Below are 25,601 nucleotides of genomic sequence, written 5' to 3' on the forward strand. Positions count from 1 at the left end.
GTTATATAATATATTATAACCTCCTCCTTTTTGGAAGTCGGTTAAAAAGTTTCAACATCGTAGTGTCATCCCTTTTTTCTTAGATTGATTTGAAAGGGATAACACTACGATGTGGGCACTTTTTAATTTCTTCACTTTTTTGACAGCTTACATTTTTGTGTGTGGCAAAGTACACCCCCGGTGTCAGTCAAAGTGTCAGTGCCAAAAGCCAATAATCATGAACCAGCTGTTTGCATTACGTAGTATATGACATTCTCTTTGGCTGTTTGTGTCATTCTGTCATCATGTGTGATTTGCCGTTACTTTGAAATTGAAATATTATTTTTTGAAAAGCAAAAATGAAAACCTCCACAGTTTATTGTTGTTTTTAATTATTAATATTACAAAATATACTGAATGAAAACATTTTGGATGCCGTGAAAATGGGAATAAAAGGTTTATGGAACGTTCTGACACCGTTTAGTGAAAAGAAGTCTTTGCATGAGGTAAGTACTTCTTTAATTTTTGTAAGCTTTCGTAATTAATTAGTTTCTAAATGTGAAAACGTGTAAATGGTGTCTAGATTTTATACAGCCTTCTATAAATTAAAAAACACTGTATGTTTTCCAAATAAATAAAAAAAAAAAAAAAAAAAATATATTTGTTACTAGCGGCCCGCCCCGGCTTCGCACGGGTGGACATTGATTTTTAAATATTTTTTTTAAATCTTTATTTCTTAGTCAATCTTTATGTTAAGCAGAACATAAAAATGGTTTACACTATTTAGCCTGTAACTACTAAGTATATTATAATTATTACTTATACACATTTTTATTGTATTTTTTTATATACCTATTTTAAGTGTTATGTTTGATTATTTTATCCTTACCTACAGAAGATACTATTATTTATACTATTTTGCAATTAAATCTGGTAAATACTAACTAAGCTATAGCTGGTAAGTAATTTGGCCTCGTTTGTACTGGCGCAACGTTACTATTGCATATTTTTAACCGACTTCCAAAAAGGAGGAGGTTATATGTTCGGCTGTGGATATTTTTTTTTAGATTAAAAAGTAGGATAATAATTGTAATAGTCAGACATATGATATCGCGGACTTTTACGTTTATATTAATGTCCTCTATAACTTATAAAACTCTAGTACATAACTTTGAGTCTATAATTTATAAAGCTTACAATATAATATGGAATATTTTGGTAGTTTTTTTACACAATTAACATTAATGTTAATACGGTTCCCTTTTTTCTCTCATTAAATAATTATAGGCTATGTTCAGCAGAAATAGTGTAGATTTAAAAATATGCATTAATTATACCTACATCGGCATCGTGGGTATCGCAGACACATAGTTATAGAAATTAATTATAATAGCAATCAAAAATAATAGTCATTCAAAAGGTAATGAATTAATGAAGCACTATAATATCATCCCATCAATGAAGCGGCACCCGGCTGTCGCATAACTATTATATTATAAATCTATTGTATCTGCGATTACCATGATCGAGGTAATAATAATTAATATTTACGTGGACTCTCCGGGCGAGCAACGTGCAGCAGAAATCGTAATATTTTAATTTCGCCATAACATTAAAACCAAACGTCCAATTTTAATCATTCAAAGACCAAATATTATCTACATTAACTGTACTTAGTAATAAAATAATTTATTTTGATAAGTATTAATGCCACAAGTAAAATAAAGGCATTTAAATGTAGTCCAAAACAGTTCAAGATTTTTTAATAAAAAAATGGTTATTGTGCCTCACTCAACATAGATAGGTATAGTGTATATAGTGACTTTTTTGTAGATATTTAAAAGATCTACAATTACTTAGAACATTTTATGGTTCTATCTTTTATAGTTTAGGCAGCGTACGCGAAAAAAGTAACATTTCTGGTTGATTTTTTACACCTTGCGTCCGAAAATCCCAAATATCTTACGGAACCCTATTTTTCCAAAATAAAATTTAGCCTATGTTCAGCAGAATTAATGTAGGATTCCAATGGTAAAAGAATCTTTCAAATCGGTCCAGTCGTTTCGGAGCCTATTCAAGACAAACAAACAATCAAATCTTTCCTCTTTATAGTAGTAGTGTAGATAAATGAACACGTGGGAATAATTCGTGGTGGCCACAAAGGAAGATCTTCCGACCGAGCAAGGTGTTATGCTCGGTCAGGCCGGAGCCCGCGTGATACATCTCAGCTGTCGTATACATACCGGCGCGCTCAGAAAAATTCGATAGCGCGATGCAGGAATGTTAGTCGAACTGTGGTTACCGCCACAAACATTTTATAAATAAACTTATTACTTCAAATACATCATCAATTAATCAATTATTAATTCAAAACTTTTTCTTCAAGATAAAAGGAGAAACTCTTGCGGTTGACCTCTCTGGATGGGTCTGTGACAGTCAAAATGTTACTGACTATCATATTCAGCCTAAACTTTATTTAAGGTAATACCATAAAGCTTTTATAAACAATAGCTTGCTTCTCTTTTAGAAAGATTTATTTAAAGTAAAGTATATACATATACATACCTTTATTAGCTCATATAACCCATCAATCCCCAAGTGGCACCCGGCTGTCGCATAACAATTGAAAATCTATTGTGTCTGTGAATCCCACGATCAAGGTGGAAATATTTGTACCATGTATTTGTTTTGGAGACTTGAGAAGCTTTAAATATATACTTTTTCCATTTTTAGAAATCTCTTCTTCAGAACCATGTACCTATTGCTAGCTGATATAAACCCTATATTTGTGCTGGAGGGGGACGCGCCGGAACTAAAGCGAGATGTGATGACAGCGAGAAATGCATTGCAATTCCGAGGCGCAGCACCAAAATCTGGTAACAGTAAAAACAAAGAGGGAAATGTCACAAGAAAGAGATTTAAAGGTGTACTTAAAGAAGTAAGTACTTACAAATTTGTTTTTAGTAATTTATTTAAATTATAGTATTAGTTTTATTCATATATTTTTTGAACTACATCATTGTATAACTTTTATAATGGTTTTATGTTATTTTCCAGTGTGAAAATCTTTTGAAAACAATGGGTGTGAGATGTGTAAAAGGAGATGGGGAAGCTGAAGCAACTTGCGCCAGGTTAAATGCCAAAGGTGTTTGTATCCATTCCTTTTTCATGATATGACATGATAGCACAATATTAGTCTAAGAAAATTAGTTTCAAAATCGTCGATCAGACCGAATAATTCATGTAGTTTCGAAAGTTGGTACAGTTTTTCCTAAAGGTGTCCAGATGAAAATACTTAAAGTCCCCGAGGGTGGGACACGAGCCGGCGGTGGGGGAGGGGGAGAAAAGTCTATTTTTCAAGGTTTTTGCTTGTGAGTCGAAAATCTATACTTCTATTCTAATATTATAAAGCAGATGAGTTTGTTAGTTTGTTTGTTTTGTTTGTTTGTTTGTTTGAACGCGCTAATATCAGGAACTACTGGTCCGATTTGAAAAATTCTTCAGTGTTAGATAGCCCATTTATCGGAAAAGGCTATAGGCTATATTTTATCACGCTAATACAAATAGGAACGAAGAAATAGAGGAAAGTGTGGAAAAAACGGGGGGAAATTATTTGAAAGGGCTTATTTGAACGCGCTAATCTCAGGAACTACTGGTCCGATTTCAAAAATTCTTTCAGTGTTAGATAGTCTATTTATCAAGGAAGGCTATAGGCTATATTTTATCGCGCTAAGACTAATAGGAACGAAGAAATAGAGGAAAGTGTGGAAAAAGCGGTAGAAATTATTTGAAATGGCTTATTTGAACGCGCTAATCTCAGGAACTCCTGGTCCGATTTGAAAAATTCTTTCAGTGTTAGATAGCCTATTTATCGAGAAAGGCTATAGGCTATATTTTATCACGCTAATAGGAGCGAAGAAATAGAGGAAAATGTGGAAAAAAACGGGGGAAATTATTTGAAAGGGCTTATCTCACGAATTACTGCAGCAATTTTTCTGTTATTTGGCACAGATAAGAAGTAGACCACGTGAAAGATCATAGGAAATTTTTGTGGACTAATTTGTCTGTGAAATATCTAATTTACGCGGGTGAAGCTGCGCGGAACGTTATATTTCTAGTGGTCACGACATCACGAGTAAACGGCTGGACCCATTTTGCTGAAATTTGGTATAAAGATACTTTGAGTCCCGAAAAAGAACTTAGGATACATTTTGTCCCGGAAAAATGTAAGGTTACTGCACTATATACTTTTATGATTTGCGCGTAAAGTATTCAATCTATTTTGATGGAATTTGGTATGGAGATACTTTGAGTCTCGGGAAAGGACAAGGAATAATAATTTTGTCCCGGAAAATGTACGGTTCCCGCACAATAATCTTTTATGATTATCGCCTAAATTATTCAATCTATTTTGATCAAATTTGGTATGGCAATACTTTTAGTCTCGGGAAAGGACAAGGGATACTTTTTCGGTTGGTTCGGTAGTTTTGGCGTGAAAGCGAGACAGACAGATGGACAGACAGACAGAGATACTTTCGCATTTATAATATTAGTATAGATTATCAGCCTACAGTGTCCCACTGTTGGGCAAAGGCCTCCCCTCTTTCTTTCCAAAGTTCGCGATTCTGTGATGCTGCTGGCCACTCTTTATCAAACGCATCTAGTTCGTCGCGCCACATTTTCTTGGGTCGGCCTCTGTTACGCCGACCAGTCGGAAGCCACTACGAAACTAAACGCGCCCACCTGTCCGGGTGCATACGGGAGACGTGCCCTGCCCAGCTCCACTCAAGGCTAGCTGCCTTTCTGCCTACATCAACCAGCTTCGTTCGATCTTAGATCTTTTAAATTTGTTTTATAGTCGGTCGGTTAGCGGGGTCCAGGGCACTCATTTTTTGCGATTTTTAAGGGTCATATTTTTTTATTAATTAGTGAATTTAGAAAAAAATCGAACCTAGCTTTCAGATCATAATATTGTATAAAAATCATTTGTCTGAACGCATTGTCCAGGGAGTAAATTGGGGAATATATTTGCTATGGAAAAACAGTGTGAGCGTACCCTATTAATACTCTATTTTCCTAAAGTAATGACCGTACGGCGTACAGTAAAAATGTACGTAATTTATAGGAAATTAAATGTAGATAATTAATGTAGAAGTCACTAAAGATATATTATAAATAATTTTCGACTCATAAGCAAAAACCTTGAAAAAGAGACCTCCCCCCCGCCTCTCTACCGCCGGCTCGTGTCCCACCCGACGAGTAGACGACTCCAATCGGACAGAACAGAACAGACCAGTGCAGCCTGGACACGTACAGCGGCGTCGCGGGAGTCTCACGCCGCAACAGCTGCTCGGGTCCTTCGGGTGCGGTGCCGCGATGGTTGCGGACGACGGGTTTCTTCTTCTTCCTCTCCACTCTTATAAACCCGTCATCATCGCACTTTCGGTCCTTTTCGGAAGGAGGACAATCCTTTGCAGGGGCCTCCTTTTTCCCCTTTGTTTTTTAAACGCGGGGGTGGAGGCGGGGGGCAAGCGGCGACACTTTACTTTATTGCACAGAAAAATACAAAATAAAGCAGTTTTGGTATTAGATTTGAGGAAAACAGTCCATATTATTATGATTTCTCTAGGTAGTAGACGCGGTAATATCTCAAGACTCGGACTGTTTCGCGTACGGCGCCCGGCGCGTGTACCGCAACTTCAGCGTGTCGAACTCGGCGGGCGGCGGAGCGCTCAATGGCTCCGTGGATGTCTACGACGCTGATGTCATGTTTAAAAATAATGGTAAGTACACGGGTTTGCCTTTAGTGGAGCTTGTTAGATGAAGATATTAAATATTATATAGATACTTTTAGTATTGTTGAACAATGTTATCAGACAAGGACAGAACATTGTATAGCTAAATTGTGCAGCAAAATTAGATCAAACCGATCATTTTTATTTAGATTTTACATTTTAGATCCTTTCTTGATACAAATCATAATACTTGTTATGCAGCTTTTTTTACCTGTAATGTTTGTAAAATAAAATGTTATTTATATGCCAGGTTTCGGACGCAAGAAGATGGTCGCGCTGGCGCTACTCTGTGGCTGTGACTACGGAGTTGGCGCGTGTGGCTCATCAATAAATACAGTTGTATCTTTTCTACATACTGTCCCAGAGGAAGAGGTCGTTTTTAGGTACCACTATATATTTTTCTTTAAGTTTTTTGTCAGTATCTTAAAATTACTTAATTAGCCACAACTTAACAAATAAGGGCAATCCAATTTAATATAATGATAATACCTTAGGCTATTGTCATGGGTGAGCGAGCCGCAAAAGTACGAGAAATTAGCCCGCTGGGTGGCGACGCCGGGCGTGTGCGACCGCTGCGGGCATGCGGGCCGCACGCACAACAGACACGGCTGCCCCGTCTGCGCCACCAGCCGCGCCTGCACCGACACCGGACACAAGTGAGTACAGCACTAGTACTATGTGGGAGCGAGCCCAGCAGTACGAGAAATTAGCCCGCTGGGTGGCGACGTCGGGCGTGTGCGACCGCTGCGGGCATGCGGGCCGCACGCACAACAGACACGGCTGCCCCGTCTGCGTCACCAGCCGCGCCTGCACCGACACCGGACACAAGTGAGTACAGCACTAGTACTATGTGAGAGCGAGCCCAGCAGTACGAGAAGCTAGCCCGCTGGGTGGCGATGCCGGGCGTGTGCGACCGCTGCGGGCACGCGGGCCGCACGCACAACAGACACGGCTGCCCCGTCTGCGCCACCAGCCGCGCCTGCACCGACACCGGACACAAGTGAGTACAGCACTAGTACTATGTGGGAGCGAGCCCAGCAGTACGAGAAGCTAGCCCGCTGGGTGGCGACGCCGGGCGTGTGCGACCGCTGCGGGCACGCGGGCCGCACGCACAACAGACACGGCTGCCCCGTCTGCGCCACCAGTCGCGCCTGCACCGACACCGGACACAAAAAGATACATTTTATTCTGCTAAACTACAGAGAATTTCATTGATAGGAAAAAGGTAGATCTACTGTAGTTCTTGGCTGGGCTTGACTTAAGTGCAGCCACATTGCTTCATGGTAAAGCGTTGCGTCATCGGAATGTGACAAGTGACAACGCATTGTACAACTTATCTGTGTAAGAGCCAGTCCACACGGCGCGTTGCGTCAGCGTTGGGTCGTCGCAACGCTGCCGTTTGACGCATAGCCGGCCACACGGGCCTTGCGTCATCGCAGCGTTATTACGAAGCATGGCAGCGCTGCGTCGACGCAATGCTGACGCAACGCGCCGTGTGGACTGGCTCCTACGGTGACGCTCGACAGCAAAATGCAAGACAGGGACACCGCAACGCCTCAATTACCCTCCCACTTCATCTCATCCGTCATCAAAACGCTGATTCCGGCGACGCAACATAATATCAACATGGTATAACATAAAATATGTATGGAAAACGTCGGGGCGTCGCCGCTGCGGCGTCGCAAAACAGAGAAATTAGCCTTGATATTATGCAGTAATTTAAAATATAGTATTATTTTGGCATTTCGTTTTAACGTGCACTGTAAGTATTTATAATAATTGAAACTCGCATCATTAACTCACAGAACAAAGGAACAGTCATAAATTCAATATTATATTATGTTACACTAGACGTTCCGCGCGGCTCCGCCCCCGTAAATCAAGAATTTCACGTAAACCCTACCAGCTGTCCTAGCACGGGGATTGTCGATCTAGAAGAAATAGATAAAAACAAGAAATAACTATAGTTTCTTGGAAAATAGTTCCTGATTTAAAGTAAATAAGGTCGTAAATTCATCGGCAACAATAATCATTTTTTATGTAAGTTTTTCGAGCAACTTTTACGACCTATTGTTTTGCGAGCTCGGATTTATAAACATTTTATAAAATGTTACACAATTTGTCTAGCACTTTGGCGATGAAGATTCTTTGAGGGTGGAATTATCAATTTTCCCACGCTAAACAATGGGTAATAAAAACAGTTCACAAAATGCACTTCAAAATAAAATAACATTGACAATGAATCTACGACCTTATTTACTTAAACGTAGGATCTTTTATCAAAAAAACTATAGTTATATTTTGTCTACGAAGATCGGAAACAAATTTCAATCCCCGTGCTAAGCAAGGTGGTCTACTTTATATTTGTGCCAAATAACATAAAAATTTGTTCTTGAGATAAGCACTTTCAAATAATTTTTCCTGCTTTCTTTTACATTTTCCTCTGTTTCTTTGCTCCTATTGGTTGCAGATGGTCGCAGCGTGATATTGTACAGCCTAAGGCCTTCCTCTATAAATAAACTATCAAACACAAAAATATTTTTTCAATTCGAACCAGTAGTTCCTGAGATTAGCGCGTTCAAACAAACAAATTCTTCAGCATACAATATAACATACTGCCTTTGAAGGTATGTAACAAACCTCCAGCACGTAAAATTCATATTATCATATTACGCCATGAAGAAAATTAAGCGCAACGGTGCCGAAAATAACGGAAAATTGGATAGGAAAAAGTCACTTTTGCATGTGACAAAGTAATTGTATCCCATCCTTTGTAGGGTAAAAGTGTCTGAAGCGAAACGCGAGCTCTCACTGCGCAGCCGAGCCCTGTCGGCCGGAATGCCCTTCCCGGAGCCCCGAGTTATGAAGGAATTCCTCGATACTACGCCCGAAGACGTGGACGTCGGGGCCGTCAAAATGCCGACCCCCAGCTTAATACAATTCGTGGTATTTATTTTGTGAGCATTGTTAATTGTTATGAAATTCAATTATAGTTTGACTTGACAAATTGTTGAGGTTCATGTTTTGAAGTTAATTTGTTGTTAATTTGCATTGTTGTTATCAAATAATATCTTTTATTTTCCTCTATGATTGTTGTTTAAACAGTCACGTTGGGTGTTGCTATGTTGTGATTTTGAAAAACGCAATAATTATTTTGTTGAATATGAGTGTAAAAAGTTATAAGTACTCAATTTAAACGGATGAGTGAATCTCATTAATTTATTTATTCGATATTTCCATAGTATCGAGTACGACATTCATTGAAACCAAATCGATTTCCAAATAGCTGTCATACACTAGTTTTTGTCAAAACGATATCGATTTAAAGCCGATTTATTTTTTCAATCTCCATTGCCTAGGCCGCTGATTCGCCTATCGTCACGAAGCTTCGTGCTATGAGATAATATTATAGGTATCTTAACCAAATTTTATATAAATCGGTTCAGTGGTTTAAGCATTAGATTATATAGTATAAAAGTATTAAATATATTTCCGTTGTCTGGTACCTGTAACACAAGTCCTTTAGGTACTTAGCACGGGGCCAGACTGACGTGGTGTGAAGCGTCCATAGATATATTATTATTATTATTAGAGTTAACGGACATACAGATACATTCACACATTCGAGTTTCTGTTAGTTACGTGGAGATTTTATTAGAATGAATATTGAATATTGTATTCTTATTTTATAGAAAATCATGTCACACAAGTTGGATTGGCCTGAAAAGTATTGCGTAGAGAAATTCTTGCCGCTGCTTACGAAGTGGCACCTACAAGACCATGTACCTGTCAAGACTATCAAACCTATCGCTATAAAGAAGAAAAGGAATCCAAAAGGTAATCTATTGTAACAAAAACAAGTTTCAGTCCTTATGTTACCAATGGGCAATGTCTCTAGGAGTAATCGGTGGTCAAAAAATGCTTTCTCCAATGCCAATGCCTTCTCTTTCATACGAAGAAAGAGTCTTGTATAAGTAATCAACCATCAATAAATGACGTTGGTGAATTCATGTTTTGTGCATTTTTAATTTTACATTGTAATTAATAAAGTGTTTGAGTATACAAATTATAAATTCTAATACATGTAACTTTTATCAGGTGTACCAAGTTTTGAAGTACAGTGGGAGGATATTGACGGACTCTATGACGCTCTTATTCCTGACGACCAATTTGAAGGTAATGTCTATTAAATTTTCCATATTTTAACTACAATACAATTTTGAATTCTTGTAAAAACATATATCGATCGATTAATAGGAAGAAAACGATATATCGGTAATGTGATCCCCTAAGAGATTTTGTGACGAAAAATCCGTAACAATTATTTTTTTATCGTATTAAAACAAAAGTTTAATCATAATATTAATAGTTGCTTCTTAAAAAGCTTTTGTCTTTTGATCCTACGTGATATTGAGTTACTAAAGAAGAAATTATTCTTGTAGAAGGTGAAGACGCGTCTGATGTATGGACAACGATTGAAAGGCAGGACCTTATGCGTAAATATCATCCAGATATAGTCGAAGCTTACGAAGAATCGATTAAGAAGCCGTCAAAAGAGAAGAAAACGAGGGCTAGGAAGAAAAAAGATGATAATGATGCTGAAAAAGTGCCAAAGCAAACTAAGAAGAAAGCTGCTAAGAAAAAGAGTAAAAATGATGTTATTGCTGAGCTCAGTAGATCCTTGGGTAACCTCAGTGTTTCGAAAGTGGCAGATATCAGTGTTAATAAGTCACAAGTCAGTGTTTCTGTAAACAAACTAAAAAGAAAACACAAGATTAGTAAAACCAAACACAAGAATACAATAGAAAGTTATCTGAAACCAGCGAAAAAGAGAAAATCGAATCGAACAAAATCTATGAATTACAGTAAGAACATATTTGTGCATAAACAAAGTACAGAATCGTTTAGTGTAGAGAAACATAATGATAATTTATTTGAAGATATAGGAAAAGAGAATATTACATTCAAACACAATAGTTTTGTATTTGAAGACAATGAGAAGGAAAATATTTCATTTCACAATGATGTAGTATATTTTGATGATAATGATAAAGAAAATATAGCATCCAATAAACTATTTGAGGATATAGGAAAAGAAAATGTTACATTCAAGCACAATAGTTTTGTATTTGAAGATAATGAGAAGGAAAATATTTCATTTCACAATGATGTAGTATATTTAGATGATAATGATAAAGAAAATATAGCATCCAATAAACTATTTGAAGATATAGGAAAAGAAAATGTTACATTCAAACACAATAGTTTTGTATTTGAAGATAATGCGAAGGAAAATATTTCATTTCACAATGATGTAGTATATTTTGATGATAATGATAAAGAAAATATAGCATCCAATAAATTAGGGCTTAGCATCCTAGATGTCAGTCAAGGTGACGTGCCAGAGAGTGACTTATCAGATATCATAGACAAAATTACTTCTAGAGAAACGACAGCTACTAAAACCAAAGTTAACGATGCGTATGTAAAATTGATTTTCAACAAGAAGTTCAATTTACGAAAGTCGATTTTGCGTCGCACCTTCAACCAAAACTGTTCTACTCCGAATCAAAGTCCAGTGAAACGTAAATCTAGTGTACCTTTTGCAAGACAATCGATTAATACGAGTTATTTTTATGACAAACTGACGGACCAGTGCGACGCCTTTGAAATGTCCCTCGAGTATAAAAATAATGTCGACGTCAGTGACGCGACCATAGACTATAGCTTACCTGATGTTAAATTATGATTCCAATTCTGAAATAAAAATTTAAATTAATTGTTGTTTCTGTTACGTAAAAAAAATTCATTTGGCTGCTCGACGAGTAAAAGGATTTTCCTATTTTTGGATGTAGAGCAAAGTAAGTTTAGACATTTATAAAAAGGTTGCTCAATCGGATTTTAGCTGTAACTGACGAAAAATGAATAAGAAGTAACTGAGTGTAATGGATATGGCCTAGATATTAGGGTTTTCTCTGTGTACATTTATCATCATTGACTTTAAAATTAAATCCAGCTTTTACTATCTTTGTAACATGGTTCTTTTAAAATTAGACATAATATGAATTAAATGCATAATAAATCGACTACGAAAATAATGTTAGGTATAGCTAATATTTATTTTTAATCTATTGGCATCCCTCTTCAGGGTTCCCTGCCCAAAGGGTAAAAACGGGACCCTATTAATAAGACTTCGTTGTCTGTTCGTCTGTCTGTCTCCAGGCTGTAACTCAAGAACGGTAATAGCTAGAGGTTTGAAATTTTCACAGATTATGTATATCTGTTGCCGCTATAACAACAAATACTAAAATCAATATAAACTTAATATTGGGGGCTTCGGTCCATACAAGAAATGTGAATTTTTGGTCTTTTTTGCTCTATATCAATAATGGCAACAGGTAGGCACTTGATATTCTCACAAAGGCCTTAATTATATGTCTACTTCAATATTTAAGAATAATATTAAAATAAAATAAAAAAATAAGGGGGGGCTCCCATACAAAAACACAATTTTTGGTCTATGTTTGCTCTATAACAGTACGGAACCGTTCGTGCGCGAGTCTGACTCGCACTTGGCCGATTTTATTCTTAAATCGGATGAACGCGGTTAGAACGTAATTACCGTTACGTCCAAACTCCAAACCGTTCATCCGATTTTTATGAACAAACATTCATATCCTTCCAAAATAATATAATATTATGCATAATTATAAATTGGTACTTGACTTAATAATATATTTTATTAATTAAATACTCATATTAATATTCAATAATTTAGGTACTCACTGTTCATTATGAAACCACCGTAATTATAATTATCAATTCCTATTATTCATTTAATTTATTCATGGATTTATTATTAATACTACTATAGAGTACAGCTAAAATGTAGCTGAAGAAGGCAAAAAAGTGCCAAGTCTTTTTAACCGACTTCCAAAAAACGAGGAGGTTATATTATATTCGGCGGTGGATATTTTTTTTATTTTTGTATGTTCGACCACTACTCCGCCGTTTGTGAACCGATTTTCAAAATTTTTGTTTTTAACCTCAAGCTTGTGAAGCTAATCTACCTGTAGTTTAAGCTAATATACCTTTGTACAGGTAAAGGTATAGATTATTTAATATTTTTTAGGGTTCCGTACCCAAAGGTTAAAAACGGGACCCTATTACTGAGACTTCGAGGTCCGTCCGTCCATCCGTCCGTCTGTCTGTCTGTCTGCCTGTCTATATTTAAGGGCTCCCATACAACAAAAGAGATTTTTTTGGCTTTTTTTTTCTCTATATAAATAATGGCTACACGTAGCCAATTGAAATATTCACAAAATACTTAATAGTATTAGCACTTTAAAATTAATAATAAAATTTAAATTGGCTCGTATTTGTCTAGCTCATCGCTTTGCAGCTGCCCCTCTTGGATCATGTTGACGTCCCTACTAAGTATCTTATCTAGTACTTTATTATTATATATTTATTTTTGCCATTTGTTTGCAATACAATATTTTTACAACTAAAAATTATTACTTAATTTTTTATTCTTTATAAACACCTAGCTTATAAAAAAATCTGATTCATTCCCCCCTGACAAAGAACCTGGGTACGCCCATTATATTTGGTATAGAAATGTGAGGGTTGTTTATACGTGAATTTGTGAAGTAACAACACGTGTACGAAGAGTGGAAAACTACGGAACGCTTTCTCAATCGTAGTGAAGTTGACGGTAAGATGGAGTGTTAGGTGTCACTGGGAATATCTGAGCCGATTGGATGCGTTCTCAGACTATAGTATATTATGTCATATAGTAGAATATTAAGTATTTCAATTTTTAGGACTATAGTCTGTCATAAAGTGGTATTTTACTTGAATTTTTCGGAACGAAAAAAGATCGGAACGGCACCTTAAGTTTATGTCCACAGTTTGTCTATACTTTCGCATTTCTTCTGGTGGCCATGCTAGCCAGGTGCCGTGTTGTAGCCTCATGTTGCGGCCGCACATGCGTTTATCGTAAGAAGCTTCGTGCTATGAGACGATACCATTGGACACACGCAGATCGTCCAATGGTATCATTTTAAGTACGAACTACGAAGTACTACGTAGGTACGGCCCGGGCATTAGGGTCTATCGTGTCAAACTGCTGTCATATATCACGAACACGATATAGCTGTCATGTGTCACGATAATATATATCTATTTCACATGATAGACCCTAAGGTTACACATGAAGTTAATTATATACCTAGTTGAATATTAACTTTATGAGGCTACGTCGCGGAACATGGTGGCAAATAGAATTTCAACAACCCTCATCACAAGGCTTTTTTTAAATTTCTCTCTATCCAGCCACCTAAAACTACTCGTATGTTAAGTACACGATTTTCATGAAACACACATCGAGTAAACAGTCACACTTACCACTACACCAATTTCTTAGATGAGAAAGGACGAAAGTGCTGATCGAGAGGACGTAGAAAAGGGTCATTATTGTCATCTGGTCCTGGCTCCTGGGCCGCCGGGACGCCGGTGATAATGAGACAAACGATAAGTCGATCCAAACAAATGAGACCTCATTTGTTTTTCACCACGCTTCAAGATTGTTCGACAACGGATTCGTTTTATTAAGTTCTCTCATCGCGTCGTCCCGGTGGAATTCACCAAGCTAAGTACTTTACCACATTTCGCAATACTGGTAGATGCTGACTGCAGGTGTTATGCTTATAAGTATTCAGTTAAACCATAACTTCAATTTTTAATGAAATAAGGGGGCAAAAGAGCAAACGGGTCACCTGATGGAAAGCAACTTCCGTTGCCCGTGGACACTCGCAGCATCAGAAGAGCTGCAGGTGCGTTGCCGGCCTTTTAAGAGGGAATAGGGTAATAGGGGAGGGTAGGGAAGGGAATAGGGGAGGGAAGGAAATAGGAGAGGGTAGGGAAGGGAAAAGGGTAGGGGATTGGGCCTCCGGTAAACTCACTCACTCGGCGAAACACAGCGCAAGCGCTGTTTCACGCCGGTTTTCTGTGAGCCCGTGGTATTTCTGCGGTCGAGCCGGCGCATTCGTGACGAAGCATGGCTCTCCCACGTTAAAAGTTACTGATCACCATAAAGGACACCATCACCAGTCACCATAATATATTGGTAAAACTTAGCTTTAGTAATAATACTTCCTTTGTGGAACAAATTATTATTAAGCTTGTTCACTTATTCACTGGTCTTCGACGCTGTGCTCAGTTTTATATCCATGAAATAATTTTATTAACAGTCTTCGGACGTTAGGTAAACTTAAGCTTATAATAGTAATGAGCATTAATTCACTTTACCTAATTACAAAATTTCTCACAAGCTCCCAACAATATAATATGAGACTTAACTATTCTAGTTACTTAAAGTGACTAAGCTATTTCAACTTACTTTAGACTGTTTAAACAACTTTCATATAATTACGGGGCAAAATCACTTTGCAGAATGTTTATCGCAAAATCGATAATGTGTTCTTAATAAGAGTGATTTATGCAGCGTATCTAATTTGGTTTCTCTACGAACTCGTACAGCGTACAGTCGCGTGGGAAACGGAATACTGTATAGTGTGTACTGTTTTATGTTTAGTTATTTAGTCTATTCGAGATCTTAATTAACTCCAAGCTGTCTGAGATTTTGCGCTGCAATAGTTATTCGTCTATAATCATGTATTTTCCAGGAAAATTAGAAGTGTATTTTTTTTTATGAAATATGGAGGCAAACGAGCAAACGGGTCACCTGATGGAAAGCAACTTCCGTCGCCCATGGACACTCGCAGCTTCAGAAGAGCTGCAAGTGCGTTGCCGGCCTTTTAAGAGGGAATAGGGTAATAGGGGAGGGTACGGATGGGAAAGGAAGGGAATAGGGGAGGGTAAGGAACTGGGAAGGGAATAGGGAAGGGGATTGGACCTCCGGTAAACTCACCCACTCGGCGAAAAACAGCGCAAGCGCTGTTTTACGCCGATTTTCTGTAAGAACGTGGTATTTCTCCGGTCGAGCCGGCCCATTCGTGCCGAAGCATGGCTCTCCCACATATCTATACAGGCTCATTAAATTTTAATATATATTTACATGACGTCACAAACTCGATTTGCAATTTACCTTTTCTCACTTAAATCGCTGAACCCATTTTGATAAAATTTTGTATGGATGTACTTTGAATTCTGGGGAGGGGGCATAGTGTCTTTTGAAGTTTTACTCACGGTAAAGTAAATAACGCAACGGACAATGTTTCGGCAGCGTACGGATTACCTTTAACATGCGAAAATATGAATAAACTAGATGACGCCCGGAACTTTGTTGCGCCAAAACTGTTTTATCTCGGAGGAACCGTACATTTTTCCGGGATAAAAAGTATCCTATGCCCTTTCCTGGGACTCAAAGTATCTCCATGCCAAATTACAGCAAAAGGTTTAGTGGTTTAGGCGTGAAGAGATAACAGACAGGCAGACACACATTCTCATTAATTATTATTATATTAGTATGAATATACAGGGTGCAATTAAACCTTCCTGCCAAATTTTTATATATTGTTCCTTGTTAAAAATGAAAATACATATACGTATTTTTTCTTTTATAATCACTCAATACCAAAATGTTGAGAAATAGCTTCCGAAAGTTATCCTAAAACACAACATTAATGGACACGAGGCGTCGCCCGCGCGTGACTGGCCCCCGCGCGCGCTCCTCCCCCCGCGTGACCCCCTCTCATTCCCCCGCGCCGCGAGTGACCGTTCTGCAACGATTTTAAATGGGATAAAATATGTCATTAAAACAATAATAACACCCATTTTTTTTTGTTAAATGGACTCTCCTAATGATACCTAAGCCCTGGAAAAAATTTTGCAGGAGGGTTTAATTGCACCCTGTAGAGTATGCAGTGTAGCGCCCGCCTGTACAAGTGAAGTCTAGGTGAGGTGTTTTTGCTCGGCGTCATCTGCCGCTTTCTCAGGGCTATCAATTCGTGTCGTTTTAATCGTTTTGCCGCTCAATCATTATCTGAGGCAGTTCCACCGATACAATCATTGATGTACTGCGATCATGTATCGAGTTGTAGGTAGTTAGTTACAGTAGATAGTGCAATTACTTTATTGACTATAATTAAACGTGGGAGAGCCATGCTTCGGCACGAATGGGCCGGCTCGACCGGAGAAATACCACGTTCTCACAGAAAACCGGCGTGAAACAGTGTTTCGCCGAGTGAGTGAGTTTACCGGAGGCCCAATCCCCTACCCTATTTCCTTCCCTACCCTCCCCTATTCCCTCCCCTTCCCATCCCTACCCTCCCCTATTACCCTATTCCCTCTTAAAAGGCCGGCAACGCACCCGCAGCTCTTCTGATGCTGCGAGTGTCCAAGGGCGACGGAAGTTGCTTTCCATCAGGTGACCCGTTTGCTCGTTTGCCCCCTTATTTCATAAAAAATAAAAAAAAATAAAAATTTTTTTAGAAAGAGTAACTTTGCCTAGATACTTACTGATTAAAAGATACACCTTGCGTATGAAGTCGTTAAAACTGTCCTTGTCTAAAGCTATAGAAAAGTTGCTTGACTGATAAAGACAAAACATTGGATGATAGAAACGTCCGTATAAACAGCAGTCAGAATGAATCTTTTCTCTTGCTAAAGATGCAACTAATTACCTCTGAAATGTTCTTAAAGTATTGAAGCTAAAGCGTTTGTTAGCAATATTTAAAAAAAAAAACAAAGACTTGCATGATTAATCTAAACTTCAGTTAGGTACAAACGAGCAGTTAATATTTACTGCAAATAATATTAGGATTTTGCTTGATAAAAATATGGAACCCTAAAAGGAGATTCTCGCAATATGTGTGTCGTATTTTGCTGCGTCATGGAAAATGTGCTTTATTTATACAATGATTCGCTGTTATGGATACACCGTGAATAATATGGATATTTACATTATAGTTTGAGTAAATGAGCCGAAATAAATATCATATCGAAATTGTTGCGAAAACCCCTGCAACAAAAATATTTTGATCAGCATTTCGATACTACTATTTAATGAATTGAACACCGAAATTTAAAATATCGAGGTGGTTTTGATTTTTAGATTTAAATTGTAAATTCATGACGTCATACTATAGCTTGACCGCTGTAAAGTCGATCGTAGCATACTCGTAGCATACATTTAGTATGCTACGAGGCCTACGAGGGTCGACTTTACAGCGGTCGAGCTATAGAGAGGTACTTTATGGAATATGGGGGGGGGGTCTAAATAAATTGACTTTTCTTGAGAATACCATTTGATAATTTGGTAGAAAACTGACTAGATCGAACTAATTTATGTTGCATTAAAATAGTAGAATTGGAAACAGAAATGGCACAGCAGTAGTTGGCTCAAGTCGACTCAAATTGACCGTTTTCGAATAGCGTTCCTGTCGGTAAGCCTAGTGTACGCGAACCCTTGAGTGCCTATGATTGCGAATTACAAACCTTCCGCCAAATTCCTTTGAACTTTGACCTTTTTGAAGTGCCTCTCGAAAGAATTCCTTAGTGGAATTCCGCAAGTTTTTCTTCGTTCCAAGGAAAGCAAAAGGGTATTTACAGTTCATTATTTAGAGTGTGTGTATCTGTGCCGCCCGCGATCGATGGAGACAAATGAGGTGTCAATAGATTTGTCTTCATTGTTACAGTGTTATTGCCACAACAAATTTGCCAAAAACCCAATTTTGTCACTAAAATTCCCTAAAGCTTTAGAATATTTTGGTATTCCAAGGCCTCATTCGACAAATCAGGTCCGAAAGTCCGTCTTATCGTTTTAATAATCGTCTGAAAAATGACTAAAATTTATAGCTATTATAGATATTTCGCATCAAGAAATTTTCGTTCATTAGCATTGGATAAGATTCGAACTCCTTTGTAAATAAATACTCGGTCGTTGGTAAAATTGAGTAAGTACCTATTCTCGCTTCTTAGAAAAGGTAGAGATGTAATTGCTTTTCTCGAGTGACGTGGCATGTAGCTGCATATAGGTTGTAAGAGATATTGTGAGCATGAGAGCTATTTATAGTTTCCTGGAACCCTTTGCGAAATATGAAGCTTTAAACGTGACCGTAAAAGCCGAGCGCCGGCCTGGGGTTAGCTATAAATTAAAATGGAAAACTATCACGAAAAGTTAGTATTTGAGTTTTCGTAGTTTTAATAATGGTACACAAACTGACGCCTAAGGTGGAGCTGAACCATTATAATTAATATAACCCTTATTTTCCCTATCGAGGTTCCAAATTTAGATGTGAGAAGCCCCAGCTTTTGTGCTCCAGATGCTATTTATGTTTAGTGTTTGTCGTCGAGTAAGCAATGAAAAGATAACGTTCGATATCGTAGCAAAAGTGACGTCACCGGCTCTCCGGTGCTCTATTCCGTATCAATTTCATTTATTCATCCAGTTGTAGAGCGGGCCGATTCAACCCGGCGGACGATCGAACCGTAAAGCATCCCGAGAAAGTCTAAATCCTTTTTAACCTCGTCACTATGTTAGAAGGAGCGCGCGGGTTTGTTCACCCCCGTCGGGCGCGCTCGGGGGCGGTCGGGCGGGCTCGGGCGGCGGCGGGAGGCGCAGGGCGCGCGCGCGTACCCGGCCGCTTCGCCATTGCGACGGAGGCTGTCGAGTGTCAGCGCCGGCCCGAGCGAGCGCTGTCCCCCGGATACCTGGCCGCAGACCGTGCACACGCCCTCACAAACTACCACAAACTACTCGTGCTAGCCCGTGAAATAGTATCCGAGGTGCGAGGGTGACCGTCGAAGTGTATATACGTTTTTGTGCAGTGTGACGTTTCCCCGCCGGCGACCGTGGCGCGATGTAAAGAAGCGGCGACCGTGAATTCATGTGTAAGTCGGTGTCTGCATGTGATGTTTTGCACGAGGTGGTTTCGCTGAGCGGGCAGGACGCCGGAGCCGGCCGACGTCGACTCCGGCCGGTCCGTGGGCCGCGCACGTGCGCTGTTGTCTTTCACCGAAGCCCGCTTTATCCTGTATGCCCTTGGAGGAAAATTGACGCTCGAAATGTTCGACTTTATATTCGAGTGAAACGACTGCGAAAATGTTTATTATCAGCATGTCCTTTGAAAAGCGTCGTTTTATGTAAATTGAAGGCTCAAATTACGTGTCAATTAATATCCCACTGACTTAATTTGCAAAACTATATAAATTTTGTGTAGGGGAGACCATCATAGCATCTGACGTGAAATTGTATATTTCGTGTGCGGCTTTGTCTGGGTACAAAAGGTTAACGCGGAGTGCTCACAACGAATGCATTAACAGCGAGCTGAAAGCGACCTTATTGTTAGCTCATGTTTTGATGGGAGTTTTTCTATGGCCATGTTTTTACTCGCTTCATTACTGTACTGAAATTTTTTTAAACAATGAACAAAAATACCCTACTTTTTAAATGATTTTATGGTCAATTACAAGATTTAGATCTAACATAAAGGATTTTGATGATTTTTAGGGTTCCGTGCCCAAAGATTTTAAACGGGACCCTAATACTAAGACTTCGTTGTCTGTCCGTCTGTTTGGTTGTCTGATGAAATGAATGATGGATCTGTGAATATTTCAGAAGTACCGCTATAGCGGTTCTTGAAATACTTCAAGAACCGCTATAGCTAGACTTCTGAAATTTTCACAGATTGTGTATTTCTGTTGCCGCTATAACAACAAATTTAATACTAAAAATAAAATAAAATCTAAGTTTGAAAGGCTCCCATACAACAAACGTGATTTTTGTTGGTCTTTTTTTGCTCGATTATAATAATGGCAACAGGTAGGCACTGGAAAATTTCACAAAATACTCAATTGAATGTGCACTTTAATAATTAATTACATTAAAATAAAATAAATTTTCAAGGGGGCCTCCAATACAAAGAAAAACACGTTTTTTTGGCCAATTTTTGCTCTATAACAGCACGGAAACCATCGTGCGCGAGTTCGACTCGCACTTGGCCGATTATTTTTCTTAATTAAGTGATTCAAGAAGAAAATTTATAAAAGATGTTAGTGTAAACACCGTTACCCTTGAAATCATTAAATGAGCCCGTCAAAATGAACAACTTTTTCTATGAGAACAAACAAATTGCCGATCCGGGCATCCGTATGGGTATGAAGACGGCATTTCTTTGAGTTCCCAGCATTGTTCTCATAGAAAAAGTTGTTCATTTTGACGGGCTCATTTGATGGTTTCAAGGATAACGGTGTTTACACTAACATACTGTATAACAACGTTTGCCGGGCCAGCTACAATACGCATAAATGAAGTAGGACTATACTAATAAACTAAGAACAAGTTGTATAGCTAATCAATATGTAGGTAGATAAAGCTACCACTTGCGAGTTTCTTACGCCGGTTCTTCTCGCCGGGTTAGTTCCCGAACCGGTGGTAGGCATCATGTAGGACATTCTAAAAATATTTATTTTAAATTTATTCAGAAATAAAACAATTTTGATTTGATTTGACTTGTAGATAAGTTGACGAAATCACGACTTATTATATTGCTGTAAGTAATTGTAATTCTTGTAAATTGTAGTCTGTCATACCATAATATTATGTTACTAAGAACAATCCACTTTTAATAACAACAATGTATATTGTATAGGTACCTAATCATTTCTAACAATAAGCTTCTATTTAAATATAGATACATATTTTGTTTAATGGTATATAGGTAAGTGTAATTCTTTAAGGATATTTTGTATACGTAAATCTTTTCTTATTAAATAAGCAACGAAGTTTTTATCTCTGAGCGCCGAGTCTCTTGAAATAAATTTACAGAAAAATTTTGCGAATCTTGGAAGTTTCATAATTTTAGAGCGAGGAAACTTCGTACATAAATAATTATTTATTTAGTTGTATGTATGTAGCGTGCCTTGTAAAAATTGCGAACTTTAAAAACCTACAAGCTAAATTAAAGTCGTGAGTGGAAGAACCAGATAACTAACGTTTTATAACATAAGGACAATTACATTTTTTTCCCTTTTTTACCTTGTTATTTATCTACTTCATCATGCGGATAATATTTCTGGCTATACATAAATCCACATTTTTTGATTCCAAATCATTTTCCAGGTCCTAAAGTCCCAATTTATGTAAAAACGGCATTATTTTAACTGTTACTTACCTGCTTCTACCACTCATGTCTTCAATTATTATCTTATAGATATTAGGATATAATTGCCTGTTTCCCTGCCCGCCATTTCATGATCAGTTCTTTAAAGTAGTTAACTGTAATTGGGTTGGTTAATTACAATCATAAACTTAGTATATAAATAAGTCTATGATTACAATGGTTTTTTTAATTGACTTTTACTTATCTATTGTAAAATAGGAAGAAAAGGTTCTTCAAGTACATCTTATAATATTCTCGTGTCACAATGTTAGGCCGCGTACTCCTCCGAAACGGCTTTACTGATTTTAAGCAAATTTTATATGCATATTCAGTGGGTCTGAGAATTGGCTACTGGGTACTTATTATATTGATAAGTGCATTTGTTGAATAAATAATAGTAAATTATTACAACTCGAGACCGACGGCGACCATTGTTTGTGCGACGGGATAGCGATGGACGTTGCCATGGTTGATGGTGACATACTTATTTAGTCACTTCAATAAAATAATATGGGCGAAATACTTTATATGGCAAAGGAACGTTTGCCGGGACAGCTAGTACTTATATACGATTTTAACAGGTTGTTTCCTTATGCAATGATTTTATTACTGCAGTTATAAAGCAGCAGTTTCGTGACGGTATCTGCAGGGTTCTAAAGTTCGAGACCGCAAGTACGAAATAAACCACGATATGGGATATAAAGACTAGTTTATTACTCGAAAATAAAGAAAATTACTATAGTTTATTACGTATTCGAGCTCGGAGTTCGCCGTGAAATGTCCCAGACGTTTTACTTAAGGAAAGGGTTTTAAAGCGTTACCGAGTTTTTGTAGCTTAGATAAAGCTGGGTTTAGTTCTTGCGGAAGATTTGTTTCTAGCATGGTCGAGTTAAAAACATGTATGTTCCAATGGACGGTTATTAGTACCTATTTACTTGCGATACTAAATCCTTCGATCGCGGATTCTTGGAAATCTATTGTTCTCGCGGCCACATGTGGCCGCTTGGGAGTTGAAGCGAGAGCTTATCTATACAGATATCATTATAAAGCCGTAGAGTTTGTTTGTTTGCTTGAATGCGTGAATCTCAGGAACTACTGGTCCGATTAGAAAAATTCTGTCAGTTTTAAATAGCTCATTTATCGAGGAAGGCTATAGTATGAATATTATCACGCGGACCAATGAGAGCTGAGCACCAATTAAGAATGTTTCAAAATCGGGGGATTTTTTCCTATTAAGAGTAAAAGGTTAAAGTTTTACAAAAATCATGACGTATGACAGAATTGTTCCCCTTTAAAAGTTCTAAAGTATCTTATTTGGTGAAAATAACATCCACCAGGTAAGGAGCAGGCAAGCTTAAGTATTTTGCTACGTGTTAATTGTAAATTCATTTTGTAAAAAACAAATTAAACATTGAGGGGTCAGGGAAGGTACTATTTAGAATGCTAGAGGGGCAGCGAGAAAAAGGTTGGAAAACTCTATTGTCTATCCATTCCTCGAGCACACAATCGGAATAATGGATTTCCGGAGGCCTTTGACATTAGAGAATATCTTGCGGTTCAGCCGTTTTATATCAGAATGTGGCCGAATCTTTATTACACTTTCTGTTACAGAGTATTTTATGTTGGATTCTAGGACATTCGTGAATCATTTTGAACTTTCGACGCTAACTTAGTAAGCAAGTTTATAACACACTTGATGATGCCCGCAACTCCGTTGCGTCAAAATTAGCTTATCGTGCGGGAACCGTGTATTTTTCCGGGATAAAAAGTATCCTCTCTCCTTTTCCGGGACTTAGAGTATCTCCATATCGAGAAAAATCGGTTTAGCGGTTTAGGGATCACGAGGTAACAGACGGGCGACCTCTGTGGCTCAGTGGTGAGCGTGTTGGCAGGTCAAGCCGGGGGTCGCGGGTTCGAATCCCGCCGACGGAACAAAAGGTTTTCAAAGTTCCTGGGTCATGGATGTGTATTAAATATATGTATCTATAATAGAAATCTTAAATATATGTATAGTATAAAAGTGTTAAATATATTGCCGTTGTCTGGTATCCGTAACACAAGTCCTTCAGGTACTTAGCACGGGGCCAGACTGACGTGGTGTGAAGCGTCCATAGATATTATTATTATTTATTATTATTAAAAAGATAGACATATACACTTTAACATTTATAATATCAGATATTTGAATAATATAAATTATGGTTATGGTATAACCTAAATATTGGTTAATGGCCGTCGACAAAAAATGTCATATATTAATTCATACAAGTACGAGGAATGGAAAATCAATTTGGGAAAATCGACCAAGTTCGGATCGCGCTCTCTGACGAAGGGTTCCGTACCATTATTGAGCAAAAAAGGCTAAAAATTGTGTTTTTGTATTTTATTATTAATTATTTAAGTGCACATTCAATTGAGGGTTTTGTGAAAATTTCCAGTAGATACCTGTTGCCATTATTGATATCGAGCAAAAAAGACTAAAAAGTCACGTTTGTTGTATGGGAGGCCCCTTAAATATTAATTATTTTATTTTTAGTATTTGTAATAGCGGCAACAGACATACACATTACATAATTTGCGCTAATTCTAACTCTACCTATCACCGTTCTTGAGATACAGCCTGGAGACAGACAGACAACAAAGTCTCAGTAATAGGGTCCCGTTTTTACCCTTTGGGTATGGAACCCTGGAATTGAAATAATCCCGACCGATGCGTCAATCAAAAAGCAATTATGCTGCTGTGCTTATACAAAAGCAATTTGTTATGTGACTTTTTTAATATAAAACCGCCGGAGCTAAATCCTTTCGGTCGGAAATACGAAATTTGGTCGACTTTATTATTTCTCTTATTAATTCTGATGAACATAATATTGGGTATTGTACTGTTGTTATATTGGGTATACTGTTCTCTTTTTTTCTTACACATTAAAAGAAAAATAATAATACGATATAATATTTTTTTTGCAAATTCAATATTAATCGATACTAAGAGAAATTATCTTGGTATTAAATATATAAAATCTGTACCCGGATTCTGCAAATATAATCTAAAATCTATGCGGATCATAATAATTATCTAACATCATAATAGTCTTCTCATATAAGATTAAAGGTGTTCTCTCATCGGCATTGTAATGTAACGTTACAGAGCCAAGATTTCAATGCGCACCTTGTAATGATACAGTGTGTAATATTATTTTGATAAACCTTGTAACATCAACTAGCTATGGAATGCTCAAAGTCGAATGTTATATTACACATGAATGCTCGTCAGTCAGGGAGGTAGTATTGTAATGTAATGCTCAACGTCGAGTCTTGAATTGTTACATTACACTTGTAATGTAATGCTCAAAAACGAACATTACAAGTGAATGCTCGCGGTGAGGGATCACCTTTACAAACGTCAAAAAGATTAAAAAAAATTACTTACCGGATTCTTCAACGTTGTTTTGACATTTTCTGATACCTTCCATTATCTTTTAACCGACTTCCAAAAATGGCGAGGTTTTACGTTCGGTTGTGGTTATATTTCTTTGAATGTACGATTACTCCTCCGTTTGTTATTATACCGAGTCTGCGTAACCATATGGAAACTGTATCATTGCGAGATAATTTAGAAATATCGACATAATATCGAAACTATACAGGGTGACTACTGACTAAGAGATAAAACTTTAGAGCGTGTATGTATTCCCTATAT

General features: G+C 37.7%; 1 protein-coding gene across 4 annotated transcripts; it reads left to right on the forward strand.

Annotated features, from left to right (window-relative positions):
- Positions 1-279: 279 nt before the first annotated feature.
- Positions 280-11,553, forward strand: LOC121729374 (flap endonuclease GEN). Of its 4 annotated transcripts, XM_042117861.1 has the most exons (12): positions 280-485; positions 2,366-2,460; positions 2,713-2,917; positions 3,037-3,126; positions 5,609-5,762; positions 6,025-6,157; positions 6,269-6,430; positions 8,552-8,720; positions 9,467-9,611; positions 9,873-9,950; positions 10,217-10,831; positions 11,120-11,553. In XM_042117861.1, the coding sequence occupies exons 1-12, from the start codon at positions 423-425 to the stop codon at positions 11,521-11,523; spliced, it is 2,313 nt and encodes a 770-aa protein (XP_041973795.1). In that variant the 5' UTR covers positions 280-422; the 3' UTR covers positions 11,524-11,553. The 4 variants fall into 4 exon arrangements, with proteins under 4 accessions (XP_041973795.1, XP_041973793.1, XP_041973794.1 ...); XM_042117859.1 differs by having other exon boundaries at positions 10,217-11,553; XM_042117860.1 differs by lacking the exon at positions 2,366-2,460 and having other exon boundaries at positions 425-485; positions 10,217-11,553.
- The last annotated feature ends 14,048 nt before the right edge of the window (positions 11,554-25,601 follow it).

Source organism: Aricia agestis, chromosome 8 (genome assembly GCF_905147365.1).
Source record: "Aricia agestis chromosome 8, ilAriAges1.1, whole genome shotgun sequence".
NCBI lineage: Eukaryota > Metazoa > Arthropoda > Insecta > Lepidoptera > Lycaenidae > Aricia > Aricia agestis.